Source organism: Chiloscyllium plagiosum, chromosome 38 (assembly GCF_004010195.1).
Source record: "Chiloscyllium plagiosum isolate BGI_BamShark_2017 chromosome 38, ASM401019v2, whole genome shotgun sequence".
Lineage (NCBI taxonomy): Eukaryota > Metazoa > Chordata > Chondrichthyes > Orectolobiformes > Hemiscylliidae > Chiloscyllium > Chiloscyllium plagiosum.
In genome coordinates, this window is record NC_057747.1 from 8,576,041 (window position 1) to 8,591,237 (window position 15,197).

Consider the following 15,197-nt stretch of genomic DNA (forward strand, 5'->3'; position numbering starts at 1 on the left):
ATCTTGGCTTAAGATGGTTTAATATCTGCAGTCTCCTAGAAGCTTCCTCCACAAAGCTGAGTTAGTGTAGGTGACCACCCAGCAGAGAATGGTGCATGCCAATTGTGGAAAAAAGCCATCTCCAGTTTTGTTACAACTGGGCTTTCACATCAGCAACTGGAACTGATCACTGTCTAGAAACGAGCACTGCTGTGAAGAAAATAGCTGAGACCTACCCAAAAATATATTCAGGAAAGATAAGGAATGCAGTAAAATCAGTTGAAAAGTTGTCAGGAATTTTATTTTCAATGTTAGGCCAGGATCTTCAAATCGAAATCTGCTGTTAACCAAAATATTTATAACAAAAAGGCAGTAGATACAAAATGAAACTCTTCCCCAATTAAACATTTAATAGCATCATGCTGAGCACAAATTAGGATTCCTAGTTCAACAAATATAAAACACAATTTAGAAGATAAAGTGTTCCATTATTACAACATTCAGTGCTCAGCATATTAAATATAATTTAAGTGCTGCCAACCAATTTAAGTGTTTTTCAAACACCAGTCTTTTGTGTAAAAGCTGATTTTTGTTTAGACGGATTTGTTAAAACAATGACTGATGGGAAACAGTTCAACAAGAACAAAAATGCACTATTTATCGGGTGTTTATGGAAACAATGATTTAAGGTTAAAAATGTGTTAAGCAAACACATTGTGGATTTCAAGATCCAGCTCTATATCCCAACTGTTGAATTTATTGTGACTTGAAACTTTAACACTTCAAGTATACCGAATGCAAGTAAATGGGAATGAACAAGACAGTGTAGATATGCATTTTACATCCAAAGTCCTAATTGTGGCCACTTTTTCAGAAATAAATGTGCTTCATTATTCAGCATCATCCATCCCACAGAGTCGCAGCAAGATCTTTCTATAATCTCCTCCCACATCATCCTGCAGGAAAAATAAAAGCTTTAGTCATATACTGCATTTCAGTTGGCCATTTCATTGTATTGTTCAAATAGTCAAACATAGTTCTAATAGCTTTGTTTAATGTGCTAAGTCAGGCATACTGATAACCATTGAATTTATTGCAGTTTTCCAAGTATTTCTGAAAGTTAAGTATCTTTTATATCCCTGGTTCCCGGGTTTGAATCCACCTTCACGAAACCATGTGTGGAGTTTACACATTCTCCCTAGTTCTCTGTGGGTTTTCTCCAGATGCTCCAATTTCCTCCCTCATTCCAAAAATTTGATTAGGTGAATTGGCCATGCTAAATTGCACATAGTGTCCAGGGAGGTGCAGGCTGGGTGGATTAGGCAAAGTTACAGGAGTGGGGTTGGGGGGTGTGTCGGTGTGGACTCAATGGGCTGAATGGCCTGCTTCTACACAATAGGGATTCTAATGATTCTTTTAATGACGCTCCATTGCTTTGAACTGAATGTCATAGAAAATAGGAACAAGTGTAGGCCATTTGGTCCATCAAGCCTCCTCTATTGGAAACCAAATCAAGGTGGGTTCCACAATGAAACAGCAATGCTCAATTAGATAAATAAGTACACAATAAAGCAGGAAAGCCAAATTGTAAAGCAAACGTGCCTTGTTCATTTTTATTTGGAAAGGTTGATTATATAAAACATAACTATCCCCTTCATTTTCTCCCATACCCGGGTGACCTGAGAATGGAGAAGGTAATATCTGCCAATAGATTTGAGGCTTTTCACAACCACTGGACACGAAGGTCTGGGATGCTTTACGGACACAAAGAATTATTCTTTGGTTTGCCCGTAACATATGCAAAGCAGTAGCGAATAGAAACATTGCACAATTAGTATCCAAGCTGAAATTTCAGCCTCCTTTCACATCTATTCCTAGGCTTTCTTCCTGGCAGTAACTTAAATGATCTTTAATGAGTGTAGGACTAAATAGAAGTGAACTATAACTGGACATATACAGCAGCACCAGATAAGACTGTAGAGTCTTCTACCGCTGCTATCCTACACTCTATCATAGAATCGTTATAGTGCAGGAGACAGCTTTTCAGCCCATCATCTCTGTACGAGCTCTCTTGGTGCCTATCCCCTGCCAATCCTCCATGATTCTGTACGTTACTCAAATAAAAACAATCATTCAATGGTTGTTTGAATGCCTCAATTGAACAGAATTTCTGGAAATTCGTACTCTAACCAGTCATTAAGTAGAAGACTTTCTCACCTCACATTTGCTTCTGTTGCAAAAATCACTGTAAAACTGTGTGCTGCGGTTTTCAACCTATTTACAAGTGTGTACAGTTCTTCTCTACTCTGTCTAGATACGTCATGATTTTAAAAATTTCCATCAGATCTTCTCAGCCATGAAAACAGTCACAAAATCTCAATTTTCCTTTTCATTATAACGAAAGCATTTCTCAGCCTTGGAACCTTTCTGGGAAACCTTTCCTGCGCTTTCTCCAATACATTCACATCCTTCCTACTGTGTGGCACCAAGAACTGTACACAATACTCCAGCTAAGTTTGTTAGGAGGGGGACCTAAAAACAGACGAGGTACTATTACACTTAAATGTCTCGGCAGCTCCAGTTTACGATCATGTCCACAGGATACTAGGATTACCACACAGGATCAATTTGCAGTTTTTTAAAAAGTGTGCATTAATTAGGGATATACCTGAATGTACGAATATAATGACTTTCCATACTGCTTCATAAATTCAGCTTTGATGTCAATCATATCCACCTCACACCGAGAGATTATAATTCGAATGAGGCTTCTGTCGTCTGTACCGGCACCCTGATAGAAACAGAACATTTAAATTCCTGTGATTGAATATATATTGAATGGTTAGATTGAAACAAACACATGCAGAAGTAAGCAGAAATTTAGCAGCCACTTTTACAGTAGTGGATGCCAGTGGTGTAAAATAAGCTTCCCATTTCTGATTCAAAAGGACTGAGTTTAATCACCCAAACACCAGTGGGTTAGGGTTACAGCCAGGTCAGAGACCCTCTTTAGTCCCACACTCATTAAAGATCATTAAGTCACTGCCAGGAAGAAAAACAAATCTCAAGCCTGACCCCACCAGACTCCAACCTGTCCATTCCTTCTCTCCAGAGGTGGTAGCGAGCTACATTTTTCAAAATGAGGCGGACACCCTCAGATTCAGGAACAAATTAATGCAGATGCTGGAATCGGAACTGAAAACAACAAATACTGGAGATCACAGTGGGTCAGGCAGCATCCATGGAGAGACAGCAAGCTAACGTTTCCAGTCTAGAAGACTCTTCATCAGAGCTGAGGTGAAGTGTGGCGGGGACAGCATTTATGCAATAGTTTGGTGAGGGTTGTTGGGGGGGGGTGGTAGTGGCGTGTAGTGTGCTGGTGGCGAAAAGATGTTGATAGTTCAGATTAAGTGATTGGAACGTGAGAATGGGAGAACAATGGTGTGTCTCCTGCCAGACTTTAAACAACAGTAAGTGTACTTGGAGGACAGGAGGATGTGATAACATGCTAAAGGAAAGGGAAGAAATGGGAGTTGGTTCACAATTTAAAGGTGTTGAATTCAATATGAAGTCCAGCAGGCTGTAGAGTGCCTGGTCCGAAGATGAGATGTTGTTTCTCCAGTTTGTGAATGCAAGCGGAACTCTGAAAGCTTGCAATTTCAAATAAGCTCATTGGACTATATTCTTCCTGACCTCTCCGCCCCCACCCCAGTCTGACCTATCACCCTCACCTTGACCTCTTTCCACCTATCACATTTCCGACGCCCTTCCCCCTCCTCCCTACCTTTTATCTTAGCCTGCTGGACAAACTTTCCTCATTCCTGAAGAAGGGCTTATGCCCGAAACGTCGATTCTCCTGTTCCCTGGATGCTGCCTGACCTGCTGCGCTTTTCCAGCAACACATTTTCAGCTCATTGGACTATAACCTGGTGTCATTTGATTTTTGACTTTGTCAAATCCAATCCAACTCCAGCATCTCTACATCATTGTTTTCACTGTACAGCTTGTTGGTTGACAGTTTCACTACACTTCCCACAATCCCTTACTGCCTCAAATCACCATTGCCCCCTAAAGACAAAAACGTCCTTAGAATCAGAGATCTGTGTTGATAAGATTGGGCAACTTTCCAAAGTTTGATGATGAGGGATTAGATCTAACTGGTCCTGAGGCCAGTTCAACAGTTATCCCCACATATTCTTCCAATTCTGGCCTCTTGTGCATCAACTTTGAGTTCTCTGATTTCAAGTAACCTCCCTTCCCATCACCCGACTTCCTTTCCAGCCCCTCCCCCTCCTTTCCATTCCTCTCATCGACCCTTTCTTGCAGCTACTAACTGGATTCATTCCTCCCATCGACCAACTAGGTCGTGCCCTTTACCTGTGTTCACCTATCCCCACTTCGTCACCTGCTCCCACCACCCTCTTTATCTGCAGCTCCCCTCACCCCACCCTCAGTCCTGAAGAAGAATTATACCCGAAACGTTGACTTCTCCATCACCTGATGTTGCCTGGCTTGCTGTGTTCTTCCGGCATCTTGCTTGTCTATCTTGGAATCCAGCATCTGCAGTTTTTGTTTTGTCTCTTGTGCGTCCCTGGCTTACCTTACCCACCTCGAGTTGTCTCAGCTTTCAGATCAGGAATTCCTTCTCTAAAGACTTCTAGTCTGTCTCTTCTGTTAAGAGGCTTCATAAAAATCTTTTTTTAAAGTCAACTTTTTGGGTATAATTCAATGCAAGTTTGTCCAACCTCTCCTTATAGCTAATCCAATCCAGCCACATCCTGGTAAGCCTCTTTGGCACCCTCTCCAAAGCTTCCAGATCCTTCCTATAGTGTGGCAACCAGAACTGCATATGATACTCTAAATGTTTTATACATGTGTAACATGATTTACCAACTTTTATACTCAATGCCCTGACCCATGAAGGCAAGCAGTAGTATGCATTCTTCACCACTTTTTCCACTAATGTTACCACTTTCAGGGAGCTATGAACTTGCACCCAAAGAGCCCTCTGTGTATCGATGCTCCTAAAGATCTTACCGTTTACTATATACTTTCCTTTTGCACTTGACCTCCCAAAATGTATCACCTCACATTTGTCCACATTAAATTCCATCTGCCATTTTTCTGCCCAACTTTCCCACTGATCTATATCCTGCTGTATCCTTTGGCAATCTTCCTTATTATCCACAACTCTATCAATTTTTGTGTCATCTGCAAACTTACGAATCAGACCATCTTTTCATCCTAATCATTTCCATATACAAACAATGATGGTCCCGGCACTGATCCATGCTCCTCAATTGATGCTAAATTATCCTAATAATTGACTGACATCCAATACCAGAAATGAGCAGAATTTCTTCTCCAATTAAATCCTTGGAAAACTGAAACTTTGATCCTTGCTACAAGTCTACTCCATCTTTTCCCTGAAACATCGAACACTAAACCAGTTTATTTGCCTTCTAAGTATCACTTCACCCAAGATGAGTTGCTGACCTAGCATCCATGCCAGAACAAAGGCTGCCTATTTTTACTTCTGTAATACTACCCAGCTCCATCCCTGTTCCAGTTCACCTGCTGATGAAACCCTCATCCATGCCTTTACTAGCTTAAGACTTCCCTATTTTAATGCACTCTTAATCAACAGTCCACAATCTTCTCTACATGCAAAAAGGGTTTTTCACCCTTCGGAATTTTATATATCTCAATAATCTGACTGCTAAATTAAAGAAGTCTATTTTATTTCAAAAGTTATCATAATAGACAATTAAACTGTGCAAAAACATAGTATTCCTCATTTGGGCTTAACTGGTGTTTAATTATATCACAAACATTGATACATTAGGTTTCAAACAAGTACTCAACTGATTCAGACTAAAAACGCAGTCTCCATTGTTTAGAATAGGTGTGGTGACTTGATTGTAAAATAGTAATAGCTGCATTACAGCAATCAGCTTCCTGTTCTATTAACAATTGCACAAAAACACTCAATTCTTATTATAATCCGCTCATAATAAAGACGTCAGGAGTCAGCATAATAAACATTTCTCACTGACACCAATCTCTGGATTGATAGGAATTGACATTGCAGTAATAATTGTATATGCATCAATTGAGCTGTTGAATGAAATGTATAAACGCAAAACAATCCAATCTGGTTCACGTTTAGCTAGACACCCAAGTCACAGGAAACAAGATAGATAAGAATAGAATTTAATCAGAAATTTGAATTGTTTACAGTGAAATGCTTCTTTTGTTGAACAATGTGATTTCTATTCAACACCAGTACTAAAAGTAAATGAAAAGGATGCAGACAGACAACATTTCGATGTTCACAGGCTAGAATTTTTACTTGTTAGCAACTCTACTTATACTTTATCTTTTCCATTTATATGTACTTGCAAATCATGTGGTCGCTTAACCTAGGGACTCTAAACAGGGCTTAATCATCTACTAATCTGAACAGAGTATGCTATCTCAACACAAGGCTTTTTGTAGTTCCAGCACCTTTTAACTTCATTTCTTTATGTTCCTAATTTATACTACGAAGGACTGTAATGTAGAACGTTTGCTTTTTTCTCTATTTCAGTACCTAAGATTTGTAACTAAGTACTTTGTACCCAAGATGGTGCAGTGTGTGGCAACATTGTACACATTTTACTGTACTCCTGCTCTTTTGTACTTGAGTACGTGACAATAAACCTAATTCTAATTCTAGACCATTCCAAAGAGTGCAATTAACAACTCTGCAGGTTACACAATTCCACAATTATTAAAAAAGACCCAATTTTCAATGTTAGCAAATAAGATCTACTCACAGAGACACTGCATCTAACACAGAAAACCATCATAATGCATTTCATGGGAGCTTCACGAATGAAATATTTAGGGGCAGCACGGTGGCTCAGTGGTTAGTACTGCTGCCTCACAGCGCCAGGGACTCAGGTTCGATTCTAGCCTCTGGTAACTGTCTGTGTGGAGTTTGCACATTCTCCCAGTTTCCTCCAGGTGCTCCAGTTTCCACCCACAGTACAAAGATGTGCAGGCTAGGTGAATTGGCCGTGCTAAATTTCCCATAGTGTTTAGGGATATGTAGGTTAGGTGCATTAATCAGGGTAAATGTACAGTAATAGGGTAGGGAAATGGGTCTGGGTGGGATACTCTCAGAGGGTTGCTGTGGACTTGTTGGGCCAAAGGGCCTGTTTCCACACTATAGGGATTCAATGATTCTATTCTAAATCCACATGAAGAGATATTAGGTCAGATAACCAAACATTCTGTGAAAGAGGTGCATGCTAAAGCAGTGAGAAGGTTAAGGGGTAGGAGAGAGAGCTCTTCCAAGCAATTGAATGTTCATCAATGAGCAATTATAGTTAGCAATGTTCACAAGATCAGAATTAGAGATGGATAGATTTCTCAGAGGATTAGAGAGCTTGAGGTAATGGTAGTGAGGGAATGTTCTGAAAGCAGGATTAGAATGTAAAATAAACTTAATTGACTAGATTCTAACATAGGTCAGCAAGTACATGGTTGATAGGGGATTGTTGAGACAAGGGCAGATTTTTAAAATGATATTACGACTACAGATAGAAGAGTAAAATGTGGGATGAAAAGCCAGGAATGTATTGGACTGAGATGGCAAAGACATGCATAAAGATTTCAAAGCAGATAAACTGAAACAGGGCACAGTTCTGGAGGTGGAATTCAACACAGTCTTGGTGCCATCATAATATCAGGTCAGAACCTCAAATGGCAGTTAGATTACAAGCAGACTGGCATAATTACAAATCGTTGCCAGGGAGAGGGCTGGAGTCAGGAGCTAGGCAAGGGTGTTTGGAATCAGGACTGAAAACAAAAACATCAGCTAGATAAGTAGTCAGATACTATAATGACAGTGAAGGAGTCAAGAGATATGGTGGTGACATGGAGCTGGGAGTCACCAGTCTGTGTAAAAACTAATGCTGTGTATCCAGATGTGTCCAAGGAGCAGCACGTAGATGGAAAATAAGATAATGGGACCGAGGCCACCTTGGGGAATGAAGGTAATGCTGTGAGAGCAGAAAGAGAGGCCTATCATGATTAGATAAACAAGAATGAAACCATGTGACAGCTGGCTCGCGCAATGGGACAACACTCTGGAGGTTTGTAGAGAAACTGAGGGGAAATATTTTTCTTTGTCACATTACAGATGTCATTTGTGAATTTGGTAAGAAAGTGCTATGTCAGTTTTGAGACTCAAAACTGAAGTTCCAGGAAGCTGTCTCAAGACCCAAAATTGTTGAACTTGATATTGTGTCCTGAAGGTTGCAGAGTTGCCAAGTGGAACCTGAGGTGCTCTTCTTCCAGCTTGCATTGAGCTTTGCTGGAGCAGTGCAGCAAGCCTGAGGCAGAGATGTTGGTCAGGAAACAGGGTGACATGTTGAAGTGGCATGAAGAGAATTTCGAGCGGAAAGGGAAGTTGGATTAGAGATAGTAGCTTACAATGACAGCTTGGTCAAGGGTTACTTTTTGAGGACAAGATGATAAAGCAGACATAAAAGCAAAGAGGAATAACAGCAGAAAGAAAAAAACCCAGAACAGGGAAAACCCAGATACAAAAGTATCAGCTAACAGGGAAGAATTCTTGAAACAAAGCTTGCAAATCATTACAAATTGTGTATAATGGATGCTAGTCAAATAAAACAAAGGAAACCTTTTCTAATGCTTACCTTCATCGATTCATAAAGTTTTGTGGCAAAATAAGCAGCCGGACTCTTTGCATATTGCACTACAGTGAAAAGAGAGAGAAAAAATAAAATCAACAAATGAGTAACAAAACTACTGAGACAAAAATAATAGACAAAGTTGTTCTCATGAAAATGTAGGTGAATGTCAAAATATTCATGCAATTCTAACTTTTGCATGCTTTATTTGGAGGCGGGATAAACTGCTAGAGGAAGTGGCAGATGCAGGTACAGTTACAATGTTTAAAAGACATTTGGACAGGTATATAGGTAGGAAAGGTTTAGGAGGGCTACGGGCCAAATGCACGTAAATGGGACTAGTTTAGTTTGAGAAACTTGGAGGAGTTGGACTGAAGGACTTATTTCTGTGTTATATGAATATATGGCTGTCAGTCAGTCAGTCTGAAAGATTAGTGCTTCCATTGCTAAGGCACATTTAAAAGTCTCATTAACAGTCCACATGAAATAGCTTTTTAAAAAGATAACATATTCTCAATAGAAGATTTTCCACTGATATAAAATACTAGAAGGTGTTAAATATACCTTGTTTGAAAATTTGATCCCTACAATCTCCTCAGGTTTTGCATGACAGAATTACATGATAAAATATTAATAGTATAATTTACGCAGAGGATGATTGCATCTTGGACTGAAATTGTTTTTTGAAGTTTAGAAGCTGTTAGAAATTATAAAACTGAGAGTCATTTCATCAATGTAACTCAGGGAATAAAAAAAAAATACAAAGGTGGACTGCCTGAAAACTAATCCAAAGTCACTTGTTCAGGAAATCTTGTTCAACCAGACACCAGGGATTGCACTTCTCAAACAATCAATGACTTTTCACTCCCTTGAGAATGTGGAAGGTCAATTCTACCATCAACCTTCTTTCAATTCTTTTTTGCTTCAGAGATGTCATGTTTTGGACATTGGTTAGGCTACTTTTGGAATCAGTTCTGGTCTCCCAGTTATAGGAAAGATGCTGAAACTTTATTGCTGGAACAGCACAGCAGGTCAGGCAGCATCCAGGGAACAGGAGATTCGACGTTTCGGGCACAGGCCCTTCTTCAGGAATGAGCAGAGAGTGTTCAGCAGGAGAAGATAAAAGGTAGGGAGGAGGGACTTGGAGGAGGGGCGTTGGAAATGTGATAGGTGGAAAGAGGTCAAGGTGAGCCTGTTTCCACACTGTAGGGATTCTATGATTCTATCCTCTCAAGTGGAGGGAGAAGATACCATAGCACAATTTTAAAGAATAGTAAGGGAGTTAACCCTGGAGTCCTGACCAATCAACATTGCAAAAGCAGGTCACTTGGCAACTATCATATTGCTGTTTGTGGGAGCTTATTGTGCCCTGTTTCATTGGCTGAGTAAAAAAAATTTCATTGACCGTAATGAGCCTTGCTGAGGTTCATACAAATGTGACTTTCTTTCTTTATGTATTCTATTTATTCATTAACAACTTCACTGAGGGGTGGCACTACAAACAATCCATCTCTACCTTAATGATATTGTTGCATTACCTTGTAAGATTGACACCCAAATCTTCCCATCGCAGATATAAAGGTCTTTCTTGAAAACATCAAACCAGAGACGGCTGGCTTCAGTCTCAGTGCAGGGTGGGTGGCTTCCAATTGTCACCTTCATGTCTGTTTCTGATTTCAACACAAGAGGAGATCAACAACGTTCGTATTTACCAGAGACGAGTCATTGAGTTAGACACTGTGTGGCTTCACTATGGCTAGGAGAAAGTGAGGTCTGCAGATGCTGGAGATCAGAGCTGAAAATTTCATTTCCCCTCCTCCCACCTTGTCTCAGTCAAATCCATCGAACTCAGCACCGCCTTCCTAACCTGCAATCTTCTTCCCGACCTCTCCGCCCCCACCCCAGTCTGGCCTATCACCCTCACCTTGACCTCTTTCCACCTATCACATTTCCGACGCCCCTCCCCCAAGTCCCTCCTCCCTACCTTTTATCTTAGCCTGCTGGACAAACTTTCCTCATTCCTGAAGAAGGGTTTATGCCCGAAACGTCGATTCTCCTGTTCCCTGGATGCTGCCTGACCTGCTGCGCTTTTCCAGCAACACATTCCAATCCAGTGAGGGAAGTTGGAAGATTTAAGCTGCTATCTTTTTGACGAGAGCCTACTAAGTGAAGGCCTGTCTGTCCTCTAATGTAGACATAGAAGAGCCAATGGCACTATTTTTAATAAGAGTTATAGATACATAGAAAACACAGTAAGATTTCATGCACAGAAGGTAGTCGTCTGGCACATTATGTCCATACCAGTCGATGAATACCTCGTCACACTAATCCCACTCTCCAAATTTTGATTCCTAAACCCATTGACTGTTCCACCGCATGTTTTAATGTGATTATGGTTTTTGCCTGTATTACCCTTTGAACTCGTGGGTTCCAGAACCTCACCACTGATGAGAAAGTTGTTCCAGGTGTCATAGTCAATATTTTTTCAATAATTAGTACAGCATTTCTTTTTGTGGGAGCTTGCTACATGTAAATTGCCTGCTATGTGTCAACACTGACTGTACTTCCAAAGTACTTTATTGGCTGTAAAGCATTTTGGATCTTTCTGTGGCCATAACAGTTACTATATAAATGCAATTTAATTTTAATAACTCAATAGTTACTCATAGAAATCTAATGTTATATCACTGGGATGCTTTTTTGCCATTATTATGGCAATAATGTTTTTTTCAAATTTAAAAAAAAGTTATGATATTTCAGCTACTTTAATCCCATGTGTATCACTGATGATTTGTATTTACTCTGTGGAAATTTTAATTGAGTAGAAGATTTTACTGCATTTTACTTTCTGATTTGCTGTTTGAGAATACTTCAGTGTAATTGGCTGCCAACTCCCTGCGGTGATATCACTGTTACTGTATGCCTAGTGTTTGTCTTGATCTTGCACATATCAAGAAAGGGAAACTTCATGCCTCAGAGATCACTAGATAGCAGAAAATCCCTTTAATACTTCAAAGTACTCTTTTGGTATGATCCTAGATATTGAATATTGTTAGATATTATTACTGGAGCGAATCATAGATTTACATTTAAATAGTTCCCATTTCTGTCTTTGTTCACTCCTTTCCTCAGCAATATTTTGTGTTTGATTTTGTCTACTTTCTGTGGTTTTATTTACCCTAATGAAGAAGAGCATATCTTCTCAACATCACAACTATTGATCTCACCCTGCTTGGCTGTTGTATGGAACCCCCTACGTGTTAACCCCTTAAAGCCAAATACATAACAATATTGTCAAATTTGATGGAATTTTAATGCATTTACTTTAGGGGAAATTTGGCATGTTAATATGCTGCAGTTTTTCTTATCTGCGATGTTTTGTGTTATGTTGCTGAAAATATTACTGATGAAATACTTAGCAGTTGTAGTAAAATCATGCGTATACTTAGGATGAAGAAGATTATGAGTACCACATATGCTTGGTCCAGTTCTTGTTGGATTCATTTGGATATCAAAGTTGAAACTTTATTGCTGGAACAGCACAGCAGGTCAGGCAGCATCCAGGGAACAGGAGATTCGACGTTTCGGGCACAGGCCCTTCTTCAGGAATGAGCAGAGAGTGTTCAGCAGGAGAAGATAAAAGGTAGGGAGGAGGGACTTGGAGGAGGGGCGTTGGAAATGTGATAGGTGGAAAGAGGTCAAGGTCTCTTTCCACCTATCACATTTCCAACGCCCCTCCTCCAAGTCCCTCCTCCCTACCTTTTATCTTCTCCTGCTGAACACTCTCTGCTCATTCCTGAAGAAGGGCCTGTGCCCGAAACGTCGAATCTCCTGTTCCCTGGATGCTGCCTGACCTGCTGTGCTGTTCCAGCAATAAAGTTTCAACTTTGATCTCCAGCATCTGCAGACCTCACTTTCTCCTCATAGGAAAGATGCTGTTAACCTTGAAAGCCTTCAGAAAAGACTTACAAGGATACTGCTGGGATTGGAGGATTTGAACCATTAGGAAGAAGCTGAATAGGCTGGGGCTTTTTCTCCTGGAGCAGCAGACACTGAGGGATGACTTATAGAAAATTATAACATTATGAGGGGCATGGATAGGGTGAATAGTCAAGGTCTGTTCCCTAAGGTGGAACAGTTCAAAACTAGAGGACAGAGGTTTTAGATGAGAGGGGAAAGATTTAAAAGGGACCTCTTTTTCACAGAGCAGTGGTGCATGTTTGAAATGAGCTGCCAGAGGACTTGGTGGAGACTGGTACAATTACAACATTTAAAAGGCATCTGGATGGGTATCTGAATAGGAAGAATTTAGAGAGATACGGTCCAAATGCTGAAAAATGGGATAAGATTAATTTAGGTTATCTGGTTGGCATGGACAAGTTGGACTGAAGAGTCTGTTTCCATGCTGTACATCTTTATGAGTCTATGTTTAGGTTCACTCATCTTGCCTGCAACTTCAATATGAGCAGAAAGTTATAGTTTGGACTGGAGTACCCAATTACTTATGTGACTGTGATTATCACCTCTCTTGAATTACAGACGCTTTTGGTAGCATAATAGGTAATGGCACTGGACTAATGATCCATAGGCCTACATCGCTAATCCCGAGACTGACGCTGGCATCTGAGAAATTTCAGTTCAAATAATAAATTTGGGGACTTGAAGAAGTCTCATCAATGATTATCACAAAACTATTATGGGTGGCAAGGTGGCACAGTGGTTCGTACTGCTGCCTCACAGCGCCAGAGAACCAGGTTCAATTCCCACCTTAGGCAACTGTCTGTGTTGCACATTCTCCCCGTCTCTGCATGGGTTTCCTCCGGGTGCTCCGGTTTCCTCCCACAGTCCAAAAATGTGCAGGTTAGGTGAATTGGCCATGCTAAGTTGCCAGTAGTGTTAGGTGAAGGGGTAAATGTAGGGGAATGGGTCTGGGCAGGTTGCTCTTTGGAGGGTCGGTGTGGACTTGTTGGGCCAAAGGGCCTGTTTCCACACTGTAATTAATCTATCTAATCTAATCTTTTGGCTGGTGTTATTGAAACACATAAATCGGCACAGTGGATGTGAAAAGGCTGTTTCCCCTTGTAAAAGAGCCATAAGGACGCAATTTAAAAATAAAGGGTCCCCTATTTAAGGTGAAGGGAAATGTATTTTTTTCTCCTCTCAGACAGTTGGAAGTCTTTGGGACTCAATTATCTGAACTGCAGTGACGGTCGGATTGTGAAATATTTTTAAGATGGATGCATTCTTGACAAATATGGCATGAAAAGGTTATTTGGGGTTCACAGGAATGTGGAGTTGAGGGCACAGGCTTATCCACCATGTTTTTAGTGAATGGTGGAACAAGTCAGAGGATGCCCTAATCCTGCTCTGAATTTGTATGTTCACATTTGAAGGTGATTTCTGGAAGGCTAATTGGTCCTCATTGATGTCCCACCGCTGACACCATATTTAGGCCATTTATTTAAAATTGTAAGATGTCCCAAGGTGCGTCACATAACCATTAAACTGAATTTGACACCAACCATCAGAAGGAGATCTTGGAGCAAGTGACTAAGGGGCAGATTTTAAAGAGGTGGATGAAGAAGAGTGAATTCCAGAGTTTAGGGGGTGTAAGGTAGAGCTGTAAAAGCTGCTTCTCATGCTATTGTCAAAGAGTGTGGTGCTGGAAAAGCACAGCTGGTCAGGCAGCATCCGAGGAGCAGGAGCATTGACGTTTTAGGCATAAGCCTTTCATCAGATTCCTGATGAAGGGCTTATACCTGAAACATCGATTCTCCTGCTCCTTGGATGCTGCCTGACTGACTGTGCTTTTCCATCACCACACTCTTCGAGTCTGATCTCCAGCATTCAATTCTAGTCTCCTTGGTATAGGAAAAATGTTGAGAAACTTGAAAGGGTTCAGAAAACATTTACAAGGAGGTTCCTGGGGTTGGAGGGCTTGAGCTATGGGGAGAGACTGAATAGCCTGCGTTTATTTTCTCTGGAGTGTTGGAGGCTGAGGGATGACTTTAAAGAGACTTATAAATCATGAGGGGAATGGATAGGGTAAATAGCGTAAGCCTTTACCCTGGGGTAGGGAAGTCCAAAACCAGAGGGCATAGATTTAAGGTGAGAGGAGCAAGATTTAAAAAGGGACCTAAGGAACCGAACCTGTGCTGGTGGTATCACTCTGCATCGCAGACCAGCTGTCCAGCCAACCGAGCTACTGATATAGGAAGTTAATGAAGGCAAATTTTACAATTCTACACTTTCTCACACAGTGGATGGTTCGCATATGGAATGAGCTGCCAGAGGAAGTGGTAAATGCTGCTACAATTACAACATTTAAAAGGAATCCAGATTGTGTATGAATAGGAAAGGTTTAGAGGGATATGGGCCAAATGTTGGTAAATGGGACTAGATTAATTTAAGATATCTGGCTAGCATGGGTGAGGTGGACCCAAAGGCCTGTTTCTGTACTGTGCATCTATATGACTCTATGACTGAATCCGCTCTCTGAGAAGGACGCGATGTAAC

At 40.7% G+C, this 15,197-nt stretch overlaps 1 protein-coding gene across 1 annotated transcript in view; it reads right to left on the reverse strand.

The window, feature by feature from the left end:
- Nucleotides 1-254: 254 nt before the first annotated feature.
- Nucleotides 255-15,197, reverse strand: part of LOC122541793 (annexin A4-like) — a 53,745-nt gene continuing 38,802 nt past the window's right edge. The window contains exons 10-12 of the mRNA XM_043678776.1: nucleotides 8,688-8,746; nucleotides 2,648-2,770; nucleotides 255-935 (exon numbers count right to left, since the gene is read on the reverse strand). Coding sequence (XP_043534711.1) covers nucleotides 870-935; nucleotides 2,648-2,770; nucleotides 8,688-8,746 — 248 coding nt within the window. The 3' untranslated portion in view covers nucleotides 255-869. The remainder of the gene's footprint in view (nucleotides 936-2,647; nucleotides 2,771-8,687; nucleotides 8,747-15,197) is intronic.